This window comes from Oncorhynchus clarkii, unplaced genomic scaffold (assembly GCF_045791955.1).
Source record: "Oncorhynchus clarkii lewisi isolate Uvic-CL-2024 unplaced genomic scaffold, UVic_Ocla_1.0 unplaced_contig_3779_pilon_pilon, whole genome shotgun sequence".
Classification (NCBI taxonomy): Eukaryota; Metazoa; Chordata; class Actinopteri; order Salmoniformes; family Salmonidae; genus Oncorhynchus; species Oncorhynchus clarkii.
In genome coordinates, this window is record NW_027261031.1 from 263028 (window position 1) to 287500 (window position 24473).

Consider the following 24473-nt stretch of genomic DNA (forward strand, 5'->3'; position numbering starts at 1 on the left):
TTCTCTCCACTGCCAGTCCTATTCTCTCCTCCACCCATCCTCTGTCACTCTTTTTCTCTCCTCCACCCATCCTCTGTCACTACTATTCTCTCCTCCACCCATCCTCTGTCACTACTATTCTCTCCTCCACCCATCCTCTGTCACTCCTATTCTCTCCTCCACCCATCCTCTGTCACTACTATTCTCTCCTCCACCCATCCTCTGTCACTCCTATTCTCTCCTCCACCCATCCTCTGTCACTACTATTCTCTCCTCCACCCATCCTCTGTCACTCCTATTCTCTCCACTGCCAGTTCTATTCTCTCCTCTACACATCTTATGTCACTCCTATTCTCTCCTCCACCCATCCTCTGTCACTCCTATTCTCTCCTCCACCCATCCTCTGTTACTCCTATTCTCTCCACTGCCAGTCCTATTCTCTCCTCTACCCATCCTCTGTCACTCCTATTCTCTCCTCCACCCATCCTCTGTCACTCCTATTCTCTCCTCCACCCATCCTCTGTCACTCCTATTCTCTCCTCCACCCATCCTCTGTCACTCCTATTCTCTCCTCTACCCGTCCTCTGTCACTCCTATTCTCTCCTCTGATCATCATGTCCTTCTGTTATCACCCCATCCTTTTCTTCTACTCCTCCTCTCCTCTCCTCTCCTCTCCTCTCCTCTCCTCTCCTCTCCTCTCCTCTCCTCTCCTCTCCCTCTGGTGGTATAGTACCTGTAGAAAGATATCTCAAGAGGTCTCTCTGTAGTCCTCTGAGTGACAGAACTCTTCCTCATACCTCCACCCTCCCTTCGTCCCTCCTCCACCTCTCCGTACCTGTTGAAAGCTCTCTCTCAGGTGACTCTGGTCCTCTGGGTGACAGAACTCCAGGATGTCTTTCCCCAACAGATCCTACACGAGACAATGACACAATAAATACACACAAATTAATACAACTACACACTTCAGGTCAATTTCAAATCATGAAATACAAGTTCAATATATTAATTTTGAAACTTTGTCAAATTCCTGGACAAATTTTTTTTTTACAATGGAGATTCTTTATTGACAATGCCTTTTAGTCCAGGACTAGGCTTCCTCTGCCTGAGTTAGGACGTATGCCTCATGGCCAACGTGACATGGTGTAATGAAAGAAACATACAGGAACTCAAATCCTTCGGTTCACCTGATTTAGAATTCCTCACAATCAAATGTAGACCGCATTATCTACCAAGAGAATTCTCTTCGATTATAATCACAGCCGTTTATATATCCCCCCCCAAGCAGACACATCGATGGCTCTGAACGAACTTTATTTAACTCTCTGCAAACTGGAAACGATTTATCCGGAGGCTGCATTCATTGTAGCTGGGGATTTTAACAAGGCTAATCTGAAAACAAGACTCCCTAAATTTTATCAGCATATCGATTGCGCAACCAGGGGTGGAAAGACGGACATATTCAATCAATCCCTATACCAGTCTGCTGTTCCCACATGCTTCAAGAGGGCCACCATTGTTCCTGTTCCCAAGAAAGCTAAGGTAACTGAGCTAAACGACTACCGCCCCGTAGCACTCACATCCGTCATCATGAAGTGCTTTGAGAGACTAGTCAAGGACCATATCACCTCCACCCTACCTGACACCCTAGACCCACTCCAATTTGCTTACCGCCCAAATAGGTCCACAGACGATGCAATCTCAACCACACTGCACACTGCCCTAACCCATCTGGACAAGAGGAATACCTATGTGAGAATGCTGTTCATCGACTACAGCTCGGCATTCAACACCATAGTACCCTCCAAGCTCGTCATCAAGCTCGAGACCCTGGGTCTCGACCCCGCCCTGTGCAACTGGGTACTGGACTTCCTGACGGGCCGCTCCCAGGTGGTGAGGGTAGGCAACAACATCTCCTCCCCGCTGATCCTCAACACTGGGGCCCCACAAGGGTGCGTTCTGAGCCCTCTCCTGTACTCCCTGTTCACCCACGACTGCGTGGCCACGCACGCCTCCAACTCAATCATCAAGTTTGCGGACGACACAACAGTGGTAGGCTTGATTACCAACAACGACGAGACGGCCTACAGGGAGGAGGTGAGGGCCCTCGGAGTGTGGTGTCAGGAAAATAACCTCACACTCAACGTCAACAAAACTAAGGAGATGATTGTGGACTTCAGGAAACAGCAGAGGGAACACTCCCCTATCCACATCGATGGAACAGTAGTGGAGAGGGTAGCAAGTTTTAAGTTCCTCGGCATACACATCACAGACAAACTGAATTGGTCCACTCACACAGACAGCATCGTGAAGAAGGCGCAGCAGCGCCTCTTCAACCTCAGGAGGCTGAAGAAATTTGGCTTGTCACCAAAAGCACTCACAAACTTCTACAGATGCACAATCGAGAGCATCCTGGCGGGCTGCATCACCGCCTGGTATGGCAACTGCACCGCCCTCAACCGTAAGGCTCTCCAGAGGGTAGTGAGGTCTGCACAACGCATCACCGGGGGCAAACTACCTGCCCTCCAGGACACCTACACCACCCGATGTCACAGGAAGGCCATAAAGATCATCAAGGACATCAACCACCCGAGCCACTGCCTGTTCACCCCGCTATCATCCAGAAGGCGAGGTCAGTACAGGTGCATCAAAGCTGGGACTGAGAGACTGAAAAACAGCTTCTATCTCAAGGCCATCAGACTGTTAAACAGCCACCACTAACACTGAGTGGCTGCTGCCAACACACTGACACTGACTCAACTCCAGCCACTTTAATAATGGGAATTGATGGGAAATGATGTAAATATATCACTAGCCACTTTAAACAATGCTACCTTATATAATGTTACTTACCCTACATTATTCATCTCATATGCATACGTATATACTGTACTCTATATCATCGACTGTATCCTTATGTAATACATGTATCACTAGCCACTTTAAACTATGCCACTTTGTTTACATACTCATCTCATTTGTACATACTGTACTCGATACCATCTACTGTATCTTGCCTATGCTGCTCTGTACCATCACTCATTCATATATCCTTATGTACATATTCTTTATCCCCTTACACTGTGTACAAGACAGTAGTTTTGGAATTGTTAGTTAGATTACTTGTTATTACTGCATTGTCGGAACTAGAAGCACAAGCATTTCGCTACACTCGCATTAACATCTGCTAACCATGTGTATGTGACAAATAAAATTTGATTTGATTTGATTTGACAACAGGCCATACAGATCATACATCATTCAGACCCTTGGACTTGAGTCAATGGCCTTTCTCAATTCATCTTTCTTCCATTCCTTGCATCCGATCTCCCAGGCTCTTTCTCATTGCAGAAAAAGGTCGGTTGAAAATACGGTTGAGAAGGAGCTGAGGAGATTGAGGGCAGAGGAATTGAGATCGAGCCAGTGATACATCTTTAAATCATTCTTCCTGTCATGGAGTGGTGTGCGGCCCAAATGGCACCCTATTCCTTGGCCTGTTAGTGCACTACTTTTGACCAGGACTCATAGGGCACTGGACAAAAGTAGTGCATGATGTAAGGAATAGGGTGCCATTGGGGGGGGGGGGGGCGGTCTCCTATAAACAAATAAATCACATTTTATTGGTCACATACACATGGTTAGCAGATGTTAATGCGAGTGTAACGAAATGCTTGTAGCGAAATGCAAACATCCTACAATCATACACAATTATACATTAACAAGGGAAATCAATCACAAAACAAACTCCCATCCTGCCAAGTGATCACTTTCTCATCCTAATAATGCGACTTTATGTTAGGAATCGGCCCACTTTCACTAATCTGTTTCTGTAGTGTGAACGGTGTGGAAAGGAGAGGGGTGGACTGCGAGAGAACGCTATTTGACCAAAATTCCCAGACCTTCCTGAAATCCCAGCTGTAAATGACCGGGAATCAGGATGGATTAACCAGGAAAATCGGGGTACGTTGAGAAAGTTATTCGAATTTTTCCAACTCTAAATGTTTAATGGATTGATCGATCGGTCAACAGTCTGTCAGGTTTAAAATGTTGGTCTGTATTCTGGTGTAGGTTAAATTCAAGCGCTTGGGAAAAACACTGTGTACATGCTTTCTTTACACTGTAGCTCTATACAGTACAGACTCTACAGTCTCTACCAGCATCTGACCTGTTGAGAGTCAGGCTGGGAAAATGGACAACACTTCAATCTTAAGATATTGAAGCTTTAAATAACTTACAATAACTTAAGACAGTTGTCTGTATATATATATATACACACTTGTAAGTCATCATCTTTAAGAGCTGCAGTTGGATTGTCATCTAAAAAGGCCTTACTGTAACTTACAGTGCCTTGCGAAAGTATTCGGCCCACTTGAACTTTGCGACCTTTTGCCACATTTCTGGCTTCAAACATAAAGATATAAAACTGTATTTTTTTGTGAAGAATCAACAACAAGTGGGACACAATCATGAAGTGGAACGACATTTATTGGATATTTCAAACTTTTTTAACAAATCAAAAACTGAAAAATTGGGCGTGCAAAATTATTCAGCCCCCTTAAGTTAATACTTTGTAGCGCCACCTTTTGCTGCGATTACAGCTGTAAGTCGCTTGGGGTATGTCTCTATCAGTTTTGCACATCGAGAGACTGACATTTTTTCCCATTCCTCCTTGCAAAACAGCTTGAGCTCAGTGAGGTTGGATGGAGAGCATTTGTGAACAGCAGTTTTCAGTTCTTTCCACAGATTCTCGATTGGATTCAGGTCTGGACTTTGACTTGGCCATTCTAACACCTGGATATGTTTATTTTTGAACCATTCCATTGTAGATTTTGCTTTATGTTTTGGATCATTGTCTTGTTGGAAGACAAATCTCCGTCCCAGTCTCAGGTCTTTTGCAGACTCCATCAGGTTTTCTTCCAGAATGGTCCTGTATTTGGCTCCATCCATCTTCCCATCAATTTTAACCATCTTCCCTGTCCCTGCTGAAGAAAAGCAGGCCCAAACCATGATGCTGCCACCACCATGTTTGACAGTGGGGATGGTGTGTTCAGAGTGATGAGCTGTGTTGCTTTTACGCCAAAAAGTTCAATTTTGGTTTCATCTGACCAGAGCACCTTCTTCCACATGTTTGGTGTGTCTCCCAGGTGGCTTGTGGCAAACTTTAAACAACACTTTTTATGGATATCTTTAAGAAATGGCTTTCTTCTTGCCACTCTTCCATAATGGCCAGATTTGTGCAATATACGACTGATTGTTGTCCTATGGACAGAGTCTCCCACCTCAGCTGTAGATCTCTGCAGTTCATCCAGAGTGATCATGGGCCTCTTGGCTGCATCTCTGATCAGTCTTCTCCTTGTATGAGCTGAAAGTTTAGAGAGACGGCCAGGTCTTGGTAGATTTACAGTGGTCTGATACTCCTTCCATTTCAATATTATCGCTTGCACAGTGCTCCTTGGGATGTTTAAAGCTTGGGAAATCTTTTTGTATCCAAATCCGGCTTTAAACTTCTTCGCAAGAGTATCTCGGACCTGCCTGGTGTGTTCCTTGTTCTTCATGATGCTCTCTGCGCTTTTAATGGACCTCTGAGACTATCACAGTGCAGGTGCATTTATACGGACACTTGATTACACACAGGTGGATTGTATTTATCATCATTAGTCCTTTAGGTCAACATTGGATCATTCAGAGATCCTCACTGAACTTCTGGAGAGAGTTTGCTGCACTGAAAGTAAAGTGGCTGAATAATTTTGCAATTTTTCAGTTTTTGATTTGTTAAAAAAGTTTTAAATATCCAATAAATGTCGTTCCACTTCATGATTGTTTGCCACTTGTTGTTGATTCTTCACAAAAAAATACAGTTTTATATCTTTATGTTTGAAGCCTGAAATGTGGCAAAAGGTCGCAAAGTTCAAGGGGGCAGAATACTTTCGCAAGGCACCTATTAACAGGTTTCATCTCTACTGACCACAGACATGTTCCTCTTGATAAAATAACAGAATGCTTTGATGTGACCTCGCAGACCGTTTCAGGTAAACAGGCTGTTTTGCAACATTATCTCAACATTTGTGATGAGTGGGCATGGAATTAGCGGCTCCAGTTCACCACAGGGGTTCTATTGTGAACTCTGACGAGTGGCATCACAGGCTGTTCCGGTTACAATTTTTAAAATGTTTCGCATCATCGTGCCCTACTAAATGCAACCCTGATTGTGATAAGTAGGGGGAGGAACCAACCTGAGGCTGGTATCCAATCACGTTGATACACCGCGGGTCCACGAAAGTGATGATGCCGTCGGAGTTGTGGCGCGACAGGAACTCCGTGGGAACCGTCAGGCCGTTCATATCCATGGAAACGGGAGAACTGGTCACCTAGGAGATGAGAGGGGTTAGTTAGATATATGTGAGAGAGATTAAAGGATGAAGGGACCAGAGAGTTAGATATATGTGAGAGAGATTAAAGGATGAAGGGACCAGAGAGTTAGTTAGATATATGTGAGAGAGATTAAAGGATGAAGGGACCAGATAGTTAGATATATGTGAGAGAGATTAAAGGATGAAGGGACCAGAGAGTTAGATATATGTGAGAGAGATTAAAGGATGACGGGACCAGAGAGTTAGTTAGATATATGTGAGAGAGATTAAAGGATGAAGGGACCAGAGAGTTAGATATATGTGAGAGAAATTAAAGGATGAAGGGACCGGAGAGTTAGTTAGATATATGGGAGAGAAATTAAAGGATGTAGGGACCGGAGAGTTAGTTAGATATATGTGAGAGAGATTAAAGGATGAAGGGACCAGAGAGTTAGATATATGTGAGAGAGATTAAAGGATGAAGGGACCAGAGAGTTAGATATATGTGAGAGAGATTAAAGGATGAAGGGACCAGAGAGTTAGATATATGTGAGAGAGATTAAAGGATGAAGGGACCAGAGAGTTAGTTAGATATATGTGAGAGAAATTAAGGGATGTAGGGACCGGAGAGTTAGTTAGATATATGTGAGAGAGATTAAAGGATGAAGGGACCAGAGAGTTAGATATATGTGAGAGAGATTAAAGGATGAAGGGACCAGAGAGTTAGATATATGTGAGAGAGATTAAAGGATGAAGGGACCAGAGAGTTAGTTAGATATATGTGAGAGAGATTAAAGGATGAAGGGACCAGAGAGTTAGATATATGTGAGAGAGATTAAAGGATGAAGGGACCAGAGAGTTAGATATATGTGAGAGAGATTAAAGGATGAAGGGACCAGAGAGTTAGTTAGATATATGTGAGAGAGATTAAAGGATGAAGGGACCAGAGAGTTAGATATATGTGAGAGAGATTAAAGGATGAAGGGACCAGAGAGTTAGATATATGTGAGAGAGATTAAAGGATGACGGGACCAGAGAGTTAGATATATGTGAGAGAGATTAAAGGATGAAGGGACCAGAGAGTTAGATATATGTGAGAGAAATTAAAGGATGTAGGGACCGGAGAGTTAGTTAGATATATGTGAGAGAAATTAAAGGATGTAGGGACCGGAGAGTTAGATATATGTGAGAGAGATTAAAGGATGAAGGGACCAGAGAGTTAGATATATGTGAGAGAGATTAAAGGATGGAGGGACCAGAGAGTTAGTTAGATATATGTGAGAGAGATTAAAGGATGAAGGGACCAGAGAGTTAGTTAGATATATGTGAGAGAGATTAAAGGATGAAGGGACCAGAGAGTTAGATATATGTGAGAGAGATTAAAGGATGAAGGGACCGGAGAGTTAGATATATGTGAGAGAGATTAAAGGATGGAGGGACCAGAGAGTTAGTTAGATATATGTGAGAGAGATTAAAGGATGAAGGGACCAGAGAGTTAGATATATGTGAGAGATTAAAGGATGAAGGGACCAGAGAGTTAGTTAGATATATGTGAGAGAGATTAAAGGATGAAGGGACCAGAGAGTTAGATATATGTGAGAGAGATTAAAGGATGAAGGGACCAGAGAGTTAGATATATGTGAGAGAGATTAAAGGATGAAGGGACCAGAGAGTTAGTTAGATATATGTGAGAGAAATTAAAGGATGAAGGGACCGGAGAGTTAGATATATGTGAGAGAGATTAAAGGATGTAGGGACCGGAGAGTTAGATATACAGTGGGGCAAAAAAGTATTTAGTCAGCCACCAATTGTGCAAGTTCTCCCACTTAAAAAGATGAGAGGCCTGTAATTTTCATCATAGGTACACTTCAACTATGACAGACAAAATGAGAAACAAAAATCCAGAAAATCACATTGTAGGATTTTTAATGAATTTATTTGCAAATTATGGTGGAAAATAAGTATTTGGGAGGATGGGAAGAGGTCTTCAGTGCTCGTTCCACCTGTCTGCTCCATTACTGTAATCCTCCAATACTGATGCTCCCTAACAACCCCGTGCTCTCAGGTCACACCTTCTCATGCACCGACCCAACCAGAGCGTGTACGTACACACACACACACACACACACACACACACACACACACACACACACACACACACACACACACACACACACACACACACACACACACACACACACACACACACACACACACACACACACACACACACACACACACACACACACACACGATGGTACCTGCAGTCTTCCGATGGCTACAAGGCAGTATTTACTGGTCTGTCCTGCCTCTGTGTCTTCTTCTGGTATGGTCATACCTGACATAGAGAGAAAGGAGAGAAAAGAGAGAAGGATATTAAATACAAGAGAGAGATATCAAGATGGCAGCTATCTAATAAAGTGCAAATGTGTGATTTCAGATGTGAACTTTGTGTTGTTGAGGTGATTTCCAGCATGACACTGTGTAGTCTAGTACCGTAGCAGTGTGGTGTATATTTCCAGCGTGACACTGTGTAGTCTAGTACCGTAGCAATGTGGTGTATATTTTCAGCATGACACTGTGTAGTCTAGTACCATACCAGTGTGGTGTATATTTCCAGCATGACACGGTGTAGTCTAGTACCGTAGCAGTGTGGTGTATATTTCCAGCATGACACGGTGTAGTCTAGTACCGTAGCAGTGTGGTGTATATTTCCAGCATGACACGGTGTAGTCTAGTACCGTAGCAGTGTGGTGTATATTTCCAGCATGACACGGTGTAGTCTAGTACCGTAGCAGTGTGGTGTATATTTCCAGCATGACACGGTGTAGTCTAGTACCGTAGCAGTGTGGTGTATATTTCCAGCATGACACGGTGTAGTCTAGTACCGTAGCAGTGTGGTGTATATTTCCAGCATGACACTGTGTAGTCTAGTACCATACCAGTGTGGTGTATATTTCCAGCATGACACGGTGTAGTCTAGTACCGTAGCAGTGTGGTGTATATTTCCAGCATGACACGGTGTAGTCTAGTACCGTAGCAGTGTGGTGTATATTTCCAGCATGACACTGTGTAGTCTAGTACCGTAGCAGTGTGGTGTATATTTCCAGCATGACACTGTGTAGTCTAGTACCGTAGCAGTGTGCTGTACAAGCTGCTTTCTCCAGAACAGCTGAGACACAAGCAGATAAATCACACAAACACACAGTCTCTACGAATCTCTGCAAATCATTTGGAACAAATATCCCAAAACTCTTACTGCCTGTATCAACATTCATATACATCACAAATGGAAGGAGGGAGAGAAGGAGGGACAGAGAATGAGAAAGAGAGAGTTGAAGTTTTCCTTGATTTAAATGTTGATATCAGTTTCCCACAGTAATGAATTCCTTTGTTGTTTCCTTGACAACACAAAAACACCTATTAGTCATAATGAAGACTGTTCACAGGCCTCTCCTCTCCTTTCATCTCCTCTCCCCTCCAGTAGGGGATCAGTGTGTTTTTCTATCTGTTTGTCTTATTGTCTGTATTATCTTTCAAATGACAAATATATAAAAAAAACTGAAGAAAAAAAAGAAAAATAATGTGTGTTGAGGACTTTTACTTGCATAGTCAACCAACTCGCCAGCCACGTCAATGCAAGAAGTAGCCTGCGGCCCAAATGGCACTATATTCCCTGTATAGTGCACTACTTTTGATCAGAGCCATATGTGAATAAGGTGCCAATTGGGACACATCCGTCTAGATTCAATAATATAATTGAACTATAATTTTGATGTTCCATCCCAGCCATACCATCCATCCTACTCCCTGACCTCCGTCCACTTTAGTCTCCCCAGGGCCTTGGTTCAGAAAGACACTCAGAGAAGGAGAGCTCATCTAGGATTGCCTTTTACATGGACAGGGGGGACCTGATCCTAGATCAGCACTCCTAATCTGAGACGCTTTCTGAACATGGACCCAGAAGTACCGACATGAGACATGAGCTACATTCTACCACTTCCTGAGCTGTTTTCAGAACCCAGAAGGATGGAGGGTCTAAGTGTGTGTGCACACGGGTGATACGCCCGATTTAGTACCTTAAGACTGATAGTGGACGAGCGATAGACTAACGTTCCAGAACATTCCACTGGTCTATTTATGTCCCAGGAAGTTAAACATGTGTCAACGATTTCCACACATGTGGCATGTCCGTGCGATCGGGGATTCTTTCAGTACAGCCTCAAAGCAGTTGAAATTCATTTCATACTGTGATTCTGAAAGATGCTCAAACACCCCCCCCCCCCCCCCCCATCTAGACACCTGGTTCTGAATCCCAAAACACTCATGGGAATTGCAGACAGAATTCCAGGCCGGGGGGTTGCGTGACTCTGTAAACACTTGAAAGATTTGGAGTGTGTGTGTCAACGAGTGCATCCGAGGTCATGTGTGATCTCTGTCCCCCATCCATCCTGGATGCCACGTCACCTCTGTCAGTGTGTGTGTGACTAAAGAAACACCCCAGACCTCAGGATCTCACCATCTCATTGAACCTGAGGGATGTATGGAATATAATGTTTACAACATGTATGGTGTTTGTGTGTGTGTGATTGTGTATGTGTGTATGGTGTTTGTGTGTGTGTGATTGTGTATGTGTGTATGGTGTGTGTGTGATTGTGTATGTGTGTATGGTGTGTGTGTGATTGTGTATGTGTGTATGAGTGTGTGTGATTGTGTATGTGTGTATGGTGTTTGTGTGTGTGTGATTGTGTATGTGTGTATGGTGTGTGTGTGATTGTGTATGTGTGTATGGTGTTTGTGTGTGTGTGAATGTGTGTATGTGTGTGTGTGATTGTGTATGTGTGAATGTGTGTATGTGTGTGTGTGATTGTGTATGTGTGTATGTGTGTATGTGTGTGTGTGATTGTGTATGTGTGTATGTGTGTGTGTGATTGTGTATGTGTGTATGGTGTTTGTGTGTGTGTGAATGTGTGTATGTGTGTGTGTGATTGTGTATGTGTGTATGTGTGTGTGTGATTGTGTATGTGTGTATGTGTGTGTGTGATTGTGTATGTGTGTATGGTGTGTGTGTGATTGTGTATGTGTGTATGTGTGTGTGTGATTGTGTATGTGTGTATGGTGTTTGTGTGTGTGTGATTGTGTATGTGTGTATGGTGTGTGTGTGATTGTGTATGTGTGTATGTGTGTGTGTGATTGTGTATGTGTGTATGGTGTTTGTGTGTGTGTGAGTGTGTATTTGTGTATGTGTGTGTGTGATTGTGTATGTGTGTATGTGTGTGTGTGATTGTGTATGTGTGTATGTGTGTGTGTGATTGTGTATGTGTGTATGGTGTTTGTGTGTGTGTGTTTGTATGTGTGTGTGTGATTGTGTATGTGTGTATGTGTGTGTGTGATTGTGTATGTGTGTATGGTGTGTGTGTGATTGTGTATGTGTGTATGTGTGTGTGTGATTGTGTATGTGTGTATGTGTGTGTGTGATTGTGTATGTGTGTATGTGTGTGTGTGATTGTGTATGTGTGTATGGTGTGTGTGTGATTGTGTATGTGTGTATGTGTGTGTGTGATTGTGTATGTGTGTATGGTGTTTGTGTGTGTGTGAATGTGTGTATGTGTGTGTGTGATTGTGTATGTGTGTATGTGTGTATGTGTGTGTGTGATTGTGTATGTGTGTATGTGTGTGTGTGATTGTGTATGTGTGTATGTGTGTGTGTGATTGTGTATGTGTGTATGTGTGTGTGTGATTGTGTATGGTGTTTGTGTGTGTGTGTTTGTATGTGTGTGTGTGATTGTGTATGTGTGTATGTGTGTGTGTGATTGTGTATGTGTGTATGGTGTGTGTGTGTGATTGTGTATGTGTGTATGTGTGTGTGTGATTGTGTATGTGTGTATGGTGTTTGTGTGTGTATGTGTGTGTGTGATTGTGTATGTGTGTATGTGTGTGTGTGATTGTGTATGTGTGTATGTGTGTGTGTGATTGTGTATGTGTGTATGTGTGTGTGTGATTGTGTATGTGTGTATGGTGTTTGTGTGTGTGTGAATGTGTATGTGTGTATGTGTGTGTGTGATTGTGTATGTGTGTATGTGTGTGTGTGATTGTGTATGTGTGTATGTGTGTGTGTGATTGTGTATGTGTGTATGTGTGTGTGTGATTGTGTATGTGTGTATGGTGTTTGTGTGTGTGTGAATGTGTATGTTTGTATGGTGTTTGTGTGTGTGTGAATGTGTGTGTGTGATTGTGTATGTGTGTATGGTGTTTGTGTGTGTGTGTGTGTGTGTATGTGTGTGTGTGATTGTGTATGTGTGTATGGTTTTTGTGTGTGTGTGATTGTGTATGTGTGTATTGTTTTTGTGTGTGTATGAATGTGTGTGTGTGAATGTGTATGTGTGTATGGTGTTTGTGTGTGTGTGTTCTACTACCACCACTGTTGTCAATGTTTTGAATGGAAGACCCACACACTGCTAGCATCAACAAATATATTAGTTGACCTAGTTAGGGAGATAAAAGGTTGTGTATGGTCAGTAGATACCTGCTGGGGGCCAAGCTTTGATGTAGCCGGTACAGTGCACCACAGAGTACTGATCCTCTCCCTCCTTCGAGGGTCCCAGACCGTTCCTAGAAACAATCAGATTACACACACATTTAACAACACACACCAGGGTTTTTAATGGATCAATAATGGGCTTAGGTTGTGGGCGTGGCAGGTGTGCATGAAAAATGTTTTTTTTAAGCCAATTTCCTGCAATTCTATAATTCTATACATTTTTCCATGAAACTGAGAGAGAAATGTTGCAGTTTTAAAGCTAATTTATATGCATTTTGTCATGGCTAATGCTGTGTTCTTTCTCTCAAACATAATAACAACATCAACACTGCTAAATTCATTGAGGAATGTTCAACTCTCCCTGACTGTCTAGCTTTTATTTCGGTGATTATTAGTTGTCAAAGATGATATTATTAAAAAATATACACCAGCTCTTTCCATGACAGACTGACCAGGTGAATCCAGGTGAAAGATATATCCTTATTGATGTCACTACACTTCAATCAGTGTAGATGAAGGGGAGGAGACAGGATAAAGAAGGGTTTTTAAACCTTGAGACATGGATAGTGTATGTGTGCCATTCAGAGGGTGAATGGACAAGACAAAATATTTAAGTGCCTTGGAATGGGGTATTGTAGTAGGTGCCAGGCACACTGGTTTGAGTGTGTCAAGAACTGCAATGCTGCTGGGTTTTTCACACTCAACAGTTTCCTGTGTATCAAGAATGGTCCACCACCCAAAGAACTTCCAGCCAACTTGACAACTGTGGGAAGCATTGGAGTAGACCTGGGCCAGCTTCCCTGTGGAACAATTGACACCATGCCCCAACGAATTGAGGCTGTTCTGGGGGCCAAAGGGGGTATAACTCAATATTAGGAAGGTGTTTCTAATGTTTTGTACACTTTTTTATATACAATGTTTGGACCATAACAATTATTATGCAGCCACCCAAGGATTTCAATGGCAGAAAAAACCCTACACACAAAGTTGTACAGGCAAACAAAAACGTACACACAAACAAACAAGATGAAGGGAGATGGGGGGAGGAGAGAAGAGGTAGAGAGAGGAGGAGAAGAAGAGGGAGAAGATTTATCTGCTAGCCTGGTTCCTCACTAGGTTTCTTCCTAGGTTCCTGCCTTTCTAGGGAGATGTTCCTGGCCACTGTACGTCTACATCTACACTGCTTGCTCTGTGGGGTTTCAGGCTGGGTATCTGTAAAGCACTGTGACAACTGCTGAAATAAAAAGGGCTTTAGAAAAATGTTTGATGTTAATTTGACGAGGTTAGTCTCATTTAGATTTGTTCAAGACCTGGCAAAGTTGCAGACACATTTACAACATAAAACACTACAGCAAGATGGTTTGGGAAAGTATGGTGCAACTTAATTTTCCATCATAGTGTTCAACCTAGCTTTAAACTCATTTAAAAAGGGACACGCTCCTGTCATTTCAGGCCCTGAAGCTTGTTCCAAGAGAAAGGTGCAGAGAACTGGAAAGCTTTTTCCCTAGCTCTGTACGGACCTTAGGCACAATCAACAAAACACAGTCATGTGAGCGCAGGCCATAGTTTTCATTGGCTGCTGGACAATGTAGTTCCAAAAGTAAAATGGGAGCCGTTGCATTATGGCCTTCTAAATAAAAACATTCCAATGATGTAATCTCTGAAAAGTTAAATCACTGGTAAGTTATTTATTTCTGAGGCCATATTGAGACAGGGGAGAAGAACATCTAGTAAAACAGAAAGATAGGAATAGCAAAGTGTCTCACCTGTATCTCTTCCTCATGTTGGACAGTCGGTTGAGAGAGATGTGGTCCAGTGGGGTGCTGCCACATCTGAAGAGAAACACACAGTGTACTGTACATCAGAGATCATCAACTAGATTCAGACACGGGACGATCTGTGAGAAACACAGTGTACTGTACATCAGAGATCATCAACTAGATTCAGACACGGGACGATCTGTGAGAAACACAGTGTACTGTACATCAGAGATCATCAACTAGATTCAGACACGGGATGATCTGTGAAAAACACAGTGTACTGTACATCAGAGATCATCAACTAGATTCAGACACGGGACGATCTGTGAGAAACACAGTGTACTGTACATCAGAGATCATCAACTAGATTCAGACACGGGGCGATCTGTGAGAAACACACAGTGTACTGTACATCAGAGATCATCAACTAGATTCAGACACGGGATGATCTGTGAGAAACACACAGTGTACTGTACATCAGAGATCATCAACTAGATTCAGACACGGGGCGATCTGTGAGAAACACACAGTGTACTGTACATCAGAGATCATCAACTAGATTCAGACACGGGATGATCTGTGAGAAACACACAGTGTACTGTACATCAGAGATCATCAACTAGATTCAGACACGGGGCGATCTGTGAGAAACACACAGTGTACTGTACATCAGAGATCATCAACTAGATTCAGACACGGGGCGATCTGTGAGAAACACAGTGTACTGTACATCAGAGATCATCAACTAGATTCAGACACGGGACGATCTGTGAGAGACACAGTGTACTGTACATCAGAGATCATCAACTAGATTCAGACACGGGATGATCTGTGAGAAACACACAGTGTACTGTACATCAGAGATCATCAACTAGATTCAGACACGGGATGATCTGTGAGAAACACACAGTGTACTGTACATCAGAGATCATCAACTAGATTCAGACACGGGATGATCTGTGAGAAACACAGTGTACTGTACATCAGAGATCATCAACTAGATTCAGACACGGGATGATCTGTGAGAAACACAGTGTACTGTACATCAGAGATCATCAACTAGATTCAGACACGGGACGATCTGTGAGAAACACAGTGTACTGTACATCAGAGATCATCAACTAGATTCAGACACGGGACAATCTTTTCTTGAGCGGATGGTCAGGGGGTCCGAACATAATCACACAATTTGTAGACTGCATATTTGACAAGAAGAATATTTGACCAAAACAATAATTTCAAACCTCACATTTGTATAGGATCACATCTCTCTCTGGTATGCATGGGAATACTTTGGTGTATAGGATCACATCTCTCTCTGGTATGCATGGGAATACTTTGGTGTATACGATCACATCTCTCTCTGGTATGCATGGGAATACTTTGGTGTATACGATCACATCTCTCTCTGGTATGCGTGGGAATACTTTGGTGTATAGGATCACATCTCTCTCTGGTATGCATGGGAATACTTTGGTGTATACGATCACATCTCTCTCTGGTATGCATGGGAATACTTTGGTGTATACGATCACATCTCTCTCTGGTATGCGTGGGAATACTTTGGTGTATACGATCACATCTCTCTCTGGTATGCGTGGGAATACTTTGGTGTATACGATCACATCTCTCTCTGGTATGCGTGGGAATACTTTGGTGTACAGGATCACATCTCTCTCTGGTATGCGTGGGAATACTTTGGTGTACAGGATCACATCTCTCTTTGGTATGCGTGGGAATACTTTGGTGTATAGGATCACATCTCTCTTTGGTATGCGTGGGCATACTTTGGTGTATAGGATCACATCTCTCTTTGGTATGCGTGGGAATACTTTGGTGTATAGGATCACATCTCTCTGGTATGCGTGGGAATACTTTGGTGTATAGGATCACATCTCTTTTTGGTTTGCGTGGGAATACTTTGGTGTATAGGATCACATCTCTCTTTGGTATGCGTGGGAATACTTTGGAACAGATTTCCAAAATGTACATCACTTGGAGCTGATTTGCTGCTGTTTAACAGTCATGTCATTTTTTTTTTCTACGAATACTTGGGAGGGGCAAATAAAATCACCCGCGGGCCGCCAGTTGGGGAAGCCTGCTATACGTCACACATACAATGCTAACTCTGGGCCTAGGGCTCCCATTTGGCACACGTGTAGTCCACCCCCACAGGTATGAATGCAGAAACAGACAGACACACAGAGAAAGGAACGGAGTGGGAGGAGACAGAGACTAATGTTAATCAGTGCCACTGAAAACAGAGAGATGTTCAGACCAGAGAGCTAGAACACAAGAGCTGCTGAACTGGGGACATGTCAACCCACAGCACTGATGAGGTGTATGGACCATAAACCAGAACACACACACACACGCACACAGAACAAATAACCAGTGCCTGACATTATATAATGTACTGTTATGTTCGCTGTGTGAGACTATGAATGCAGGACAAATTGCACCCTATTCCCTATATAGCGCACTACTTTAGACCAGAGCCCTATGAACTATATAGGGAATAAGGTGCCATTTGGAACACAGGCATGGTGAGTGTTATTGGAAAATCTGGTTTGGTGTGTTGCCATGTTGCTGTGGATAGGATTCTCCTCAATGAGAACAATACATTTGAAATCTGAACCTGCTTTTGTGTGTGTTTGTGTTTTTGTGTCTGCTAAATGACACGTGTACTGATTAGATGACAGCATAGAAATGTAGAGGGACCAGGTTTCTCTTATAGAACAGACTGTATCTCACAGTGACCTGAGAACCTGGATTAAGGAAGTTTAAAAGAAGCAGAAGGGATTTATGGTGATGTCAGCTTTAACTGCTGTAACCAAGTCTACACAGTCTCACAGTATCGAAACCAAGATGGACGCCATTTGACATTAGTTTCTTTCAGCGGGTGAGTCAGGTATTATTGAGAGCAGAGAGGAGGGACAACCTGGGTTTTTCCACTGATCAACAAAAGATTCAAGAGGACAGTATCTTCTACTCTTCTGGAGTTAGCTAATATTAGCTTCCCTGAAATGATGTTGAAAAATGAACAATTCCTTTCCACTTGGTTGCATGGCATGCTGTTCGGGGCTCTGTGTGTGTGTGTTGTGTATTCTCAGCTGTGGTCACCGCAGAGTGCAGACAGTCATCCCTGCATGCTGTTTTCAATTTGCCAAGCGGCCTAAATAGCAAAAGGAACAAAAGACACACACGCATTCCAGTCGTCCTAACAAAGCGTGATTAGCATCTGTGTAATGTGAGTGAAGCAGACAACAAACACAAACATCTCCATTCCTGTGCTAACGAGGCTTTAGGCACGCCAGGCCGCATCGGAAATATTGGGGAGACACGTGTCAGTGGTCTGGGTTTTTTAAAACCCGCTTGAGTCAAACATTTAAGTTCAAAAACATTTTAGCGGTCAATCTGTGGGTATTAGGGGAACCGGTTTCTAGATTTCTAAACATCCTGAGAATAAATAAACAAAAGTAGTGCTCAGGGTTGAAGCCAGTGGGAGGGGGCGGTGGTGCATGCCACAAACACACCCACCCAGGGGGGGATTCTAAACTGGATTCCCGACATTATGGATTCCTGATTTTTGAAATATCTGCAGTAGGATAGGTCATACATAATGATGTGTGAGCTATGGAAGCATCCATCACTTTGACCAATGGTGCGTCTTCACATCATCTTGGGGATAGAAAGCATATGGGGGGAAAGCATACGGGGGGAAAGCATACGGGGGCCGTGGGGGGAGAGCATATGGCTCGATGGCCGCGGGGGGAAAGCATATGGCTCGATGGCCGCGGAGGGAGAGCATATGGCTCGATGGCCGCGGGGGGAAAGCATATGGCTCGATGGCCGCGGAGGGAGAGCATATGGCTCGATGTCCGCGGGGGGAAAGTATATGGCTCGATGGCCGAGGAGGGAGAGCATATGGCTCGATGGCCGTGGGGGGAAAGCATATGGCTCGATGACCGTGGGGGGAAAGCATATGGCTCGATGGCCGTGGGGGGAAAGCATATGGCTCGATGGCCGTGGGGGGAGAGCATATGGCTCGATGGCCGTGGGGGGAGAGCATATGGCTCGATGGCCGCGGGGGGAAAGCATATGGCTCGATGGCCGCGGAGGGAGAGCATATGGCTCGATGGCCGCTGGGGGAAAGCATATGGCTCGATGGCCGAGGAGGGAGAGCATATGGCTCGATGGCTGTGGGGGGAAAGCATATGGCTCGATGGCCGTGGGGTGAAAGCATATGGCTCGATGGCCGCGGGGGGAGAGCATATGGCTCGATGGCCGCGGGTGGAAAGCATATGGCTCGATGGCCGCGGGGGGAAAGCATATGGCTCGATGGCTGCGGGGGGGGTGAAATTGATTATGGATACACGCACATCACAGTCTACGTCCCAAATGACACCCTATTCCCTATGTAGTGCACTCTATGGGTCCTGGTCAGAAGTAGTGCACTCTATGGGTCCTGGTCAGAAGTAGTGCACTCTATAGGGAATAGGATGCCATTTGGGATACAGAACGCATCTCCCAGGCAGGTGTGAACCAAAGACTGGATGATTGCTGATGTAGGGAGACGAAGGTATCTACATATCAGAGATGACTAAGTTTTAAAGGATGGATGAGTCCTATTGGGAGTGAGTCTACAACACAGGTGTTTATCACTTCACACTTTAAATCCTCCGCAGATGGAGAGATGGATCCAGTTGATATATTGTGCAAACTTGCGCTCACACACTCGTGGAGGAATGACACACAGACACACCTCATTCTGCAGATGAAGGATCGTCTGGAGCCCATGCACATCCTCATAGACGACTGTTGCCCCTCTTTCTTCACTGTTCCTGTCTTCAGGTCCAGGATACGCCCTGAGGAGACAGAGAACATGAGATGAGAGACGCTCACACACACACACACACACACACACACACACACAGCCTTGCGGCATGCTGAGGTCCGGGAGTAGAGCTGTGCCACCCTTTCTGTCAGGAACATTTTTGTTCGTCAGTGTATCCCTCCCTCGTTTCTCATTAAGTGTTTGGAGAGGAAAAACAATGTAATTCCTGATATTTAGTCTAATGTAATAAATGGAGAGAATATCTCTTCCTTTTCACTCTGTCTGTCTTCCTCTCCACCCCATTTAGACTATTAGCTGCATCATTACTAGTCTGTCGGAGAAACATGTCTACAGTAATTCCAGACAAATAAGCTGTGTGTGTGTGTGTGTGTGTGTGTGTGTGTGTGTGTCCTGCAGCGATCCGTTCCAGCTGACCCCAGTGTTTTTATTCCAGAGGAATTCCTCCTCCACACACAGTCAGTCTGAGCTGCGTTGCAACTAATTTGTTTGTTAGATGACTGGGGGCTTAGATGATGCTAACAGCTATCGAGTTAGCTAGCGCCAGCCAGAGGTTATTCAGCAGGACAAGGAGAGGATTCAAGCCACACACACACACAATACGTTGTACACTCTCCACAATTCACATTCCATTCAAGGCCGAGGGGGGAGGGGGGGCATTTGACAAGGAAAGTTGATGACAGGTGGGGGGGTTTAATGTTCAAGCTGGACATTTGGACAACCTGCCAGTAACATTAGTGTAATGAATGAAGCATTAGACAATGTTAACTCTCCAAACTCCCAAAGCATTGATGTGGTCATCTATACTGTTCTATTATTGCAGTGGCTCCTCAAGGAAGGGAGGCGGTCAGTGTTTGACCCCAGCTAAAGGCTGGATTGTAGTTTTGGCTACAGTCTTGTATTGGAGAGGATACAAGGATCTCAGCTCCCTCTCTTCCGGAGACTGACCCATGGAGGTCAAACGAGAGCTCTGGACGAATACAACCCATCTTAGCGCGGACATTGCCATTGAAGGTTTCCACCATTTTAAAGTAGGAGATGAGGCCTCTTCCTACCTCTATGGACTAACCACTATGTTTAGATAATGTGTTTATCTCCCTGGGGCTCTGGGATGACATATGACTATTATCATTGGCCAATTAGGTCAGGAGTCCAATGAGAAGGCTCTGGTTTCGAACATGTTGAAAGGCTTTACCACATATCTCCTAGGGTCTTTCTCATGGATTATTGACAGGTTTTCAAGCTCCATTGGTTCGAGTAAAAAAAAAAACAACAACACTGCTCTGAAACACTTCTCTAAAACCCACATGCACTGGTTATTTACCATTATAAACTGGGTGGTTTGAGTCCTGAATTCTTATTGGCTGACAGCCGTGGTATATCATACCGTATACAACGGGTATGATAAAACATGTATATTTACTGCTCGATTTATGTTGGTAACTAGTTTATATGTGACCAATATACCAAGGCTAAGGGCTGTGTCCAGGCACTCTGCACTGCATTGTGCATAAGAACAGCCCTTAGCAGTGGTATATCAGCCATATGCCACACCTCAGACCTTATTGCTTAATTATTACCATGGTTTACCATGAAGAGGATGGAGACAGGAGATGAGGTTATTTACCAGTATTATTACCATGAAGAGGATGGAGACAGGAGATGAGGTTATTTACCACTATTATTACCATGAAGAGGATGGAGACAGGAGATGAGATTATTTACCAGTATTATTACCATGAAGAGGATGGAGACAGGAGATGAGGTTATTTACCAGTATTATTACCATGAAGAGGATGGAGACAGGAGATGAGGTTATTTACCACTATTATTATCATGAAGAGGATGGAGATTAGGTTATTTACCAGTATTATTACCATGGTTTACAATGTAGAGGATAGAGACAGGAGAGTAGAGGTATGTTTCCCAAACAAAACACCAGACCAGGAACACATTGGCTACATCATATGTTATTTCCCCTGAGAGATCAACACACCCCCACACACTAAGACACCAACAAGTGCAAACAAGTTTGTTTGTGTGAGAGTGAGTTTCCTCTGCTGTGTTTGTGTGACCTCATGTTCTAACTGACGGAGGTTAGGCTTGGCTGGGCTTCCAGGACAGCAGAGAACAGGCGACAGGAGAGAAGTCATCACACACACAGGGCTTGGGTTTCGGTAAATGACTTAACAAGGTGATAGTTTAATCAGTGAATTCCAGGGCTGTGTCTGGAGGAGATGACTAAGATGTTCTCTTGTTAGCAGGAAAGCTGGCGGGCTAGCTGCTGTGTATGTGTGTGTGTTTATGTGTGAAGCTATCCTCTGTTTCTCTCCATCTGTCAGTTGAGCGCCACAGGTAAAGTTTATCCTGGAACTAATTCTATGTGAAACACTGCAGGGTAGAGGGAGAAGAAAAACACTGCTGCACATGTCTGGACACCATCAGCTGTGTTAGTGTGTTGATTTGTGTTGAGCTCCCGTTTATAGTGTGTGTGTGTGTGTGTGTTATCCCCATTGGTCAGGGATGGTCTCCACTTAGTGATGATTTCAGGGAAAGCGGGAGGAAATGAAGGGATCAATACACTCCACACAGGAAGGGCGATCAGCTGGAATGACGGCATCCCAGGGAGATCCAAGGAAAGTGGAGCAGCAAAGACATGCAGACATTTGTAGACTGTGTGTGATGTGTGTGTGTGTGTGTGTGTGTGTGTGTGTGTGGTGATATGTGTGTGTGCACCAACTACCGTCCAGTTTAAAAACCATGTGTTTCTATGTGTAGTGGCTAGGGGTTGTTTAAGGTCTAGGTGCGCCACACACAAACACGTATGTACACACATACAGAAGGAATGTGCGGTATGTGCTGTCAAACCATGTGTGTCTATGGAGTGTGACACTCAGAGGAGATAAGATAAAGCAGTGACAGGCCACTGAAGTCCTCAACAGCTGCCATGTCACTGCTGCTTCTACTGGTCGACTTTCACCAGTGAAAGAGTCAGACTTTGAAAACCAGGGTCAGTCGAGAGAAAATTACAAACAAAATTAAAAATACCACAAAAAAAACACACAAAACAAATCGGGAAGGTAAAACATTTTCAGTGTAAACTTAAACGTATTACCAGATATAAAGTAAGTCGGAAAGATAATGGACCTATATATATTTAAATAATATTATCTTTGAGAACTAAGAATCATCAAAATAAAAACTAGACAGTCAGAGAGAATCTAAAATTCTCCATGTCATGGCACGGTGCCTCCACTGATTTTGTTGTAATGTTTGAGTCACTCAGATAGCATAAGAACAAGGCATTAGTCATGGAGTAAAGGTACATGCAGTAAAGGTACACTATGCAGAAATCGCTCCTCGTTCCTGGTTGCTAACAAATAGTTTGTCTAATTTCAGTTTGTGACAAAACAATCAAGTATAGTGTAGAGAATCATTGTACAATCTAAACCTGTGAAATATATTTTCTATAATAAAGATTGTATTTTCAGCTGTTTAAAGCTGCTGTACAAAACCAAAACTAAAGATGCAAAAACTAAACTTTAGAACTGCAAGCATAGAAATAGTGGACATAGAACAGGTCTACTGCTTCTTAGACTTTAAATGAGATCTATAACTCAGATTTCTATGTGAATTTGGTCAGGTCGCCCCAAAAGTTACATATTGCAGCTTTAATGTCAAGGAATGACGAGCACAGAATTGTTGAAGATATACCTGATCACGTCCTAATATGGAGAACAACTATTGTTACGGGAAATCAAACTGCATGCCTAGGTCGCGTTACCACTGGTTTAAATCAAGAGACATGCAATGTCATAAGTATGGACCCTGGGAGTTTAGACCAAGACCCACCAACTACATAGAGTTTAGTTGCTGCCAACTGCTAAACAGTAGCTTCCCATGCAAAGTGGAAGTACAATCATCATTTACAGAGAAGGGAGGTTTAGAAGTTTGTTATACACATAATATTTAATCATGGTTCTGGAAGAGTAGAGCCAGCTGTCTTGACTTGGTTGGTTTCACACACAAACATGCATGTATTTGACATAGATTCACAAAATATGCACACACCTACACACCCATTAGTGTACCAACTAGTTTCCATTAGTTGGTAATATGAAAAGCAGATAAATAAAACTGGCACCGGCCAATAAACAGGAATAAAAAAAAGACAGCAAAATAATGGTTCTATTCATTGATGGAAATACCAGTCGACGGAAATACATTTGATCTATAAGTGTTTATTATTGGGGGGGGTAGAAAAGCTTTAAAAATGTAGATAGATTGTAGCTTCCATACATGTAATTGTCTGCATCATTTCCAATCCCCCATATTTTTTTTTGTATATATGTAACGGATGTGAAACGGCTAGCTTAGTTAGCGTGGGCGCTAAATAGCGTTTCAATCAGTGACGTCACTTGCTCTGAGACCTTGAAGTAGTAGTTCCCCTTGCTCTGCAAGGGCCGCGGCTTTTGTGGAGCGATGGGTAACGATGCTTCGAGGGTGACTGTTGATGTGTGCAGAGGGTCCCTGGGTCGCGCCCGGGTATGGGCGAGGGGACGGTTTAAACTTATACTGTTACATTGATGCTGTTGACCCGGATCACTGGTTGCTGCGGAAAAGGAGGAAGGTCAAAAGGGGGGTGAGTGTAACGGATGTGAAACGGCTAGCTTAGTTAGCGTGGGCGCTAAATAGCGTTTCAATCAGTGACGTCACTTGCTCTGAGACCTTGAAGTAGTAGTTCCCCTTGCTCTGCAAGGGCCGCGGCTTTTGTGGAGCGATGGGTAACGACGCTTCGTAGGTGTCAGTTGTTGATGTGTGCAGAAGGTCCCTGGTTCGCGCCCGGGTATGGGCGAGGGGACGGTTTAAAATTATACTGTTACATATATATAGATTTTTATTATAAGCCACACACACAGTACCAGTCAAAAGTTTGGACACACCTATTCATTCAAGGGGTTTTCTTTACTTTTTTCTACATTGTAGAATAA

At 43.6% G+C, this 24473-nt stretch overlaps 1 protein-coding gene across 4 annotated transcripts in view; it reads right to left on the reverse strand.

Annotated features, from left to right (window-relative positions):
- The window catches only part of LOC139403860 (aryl hydrocarbon receptor nuclear translocator 2), a 101578-nt gene that overhangs the window by 48619 nt on the left and 28486 nt on the right, over positions 1 to 24473 (reverse strand). For all 4 annotated transcript variants that reach the window (XM_071147024.1, XM_071147023.1, XM_071147022.1 and 1 more), the window contains 6 exons: positions 19393 to 19495; positions 14634 to 14699; positions 12853 to 12938; positions 8588 to 8664; positions 6210 to 6344; positions 815 to 889 (listed from right to left, as the gene is read on the reverse strand). In XM_071147024.1, coding sequence (XP_071003125.1) covers positions 815 to 889; positions 6210 to 6344; positions 8588 to 8664; positions 12853 to 12938; positions 14634 to 14699; positions 19393 to 19495 — 542 coding nt within the window. The remainder of the gene's footprint in view (positions 1 to 814; positions 890 to 6209; positions 6345 to 8587; positions 8665 to 12852; positions 12939 to 14633; positions 14700 to 19392; positions 19496 to 24473) is intronic.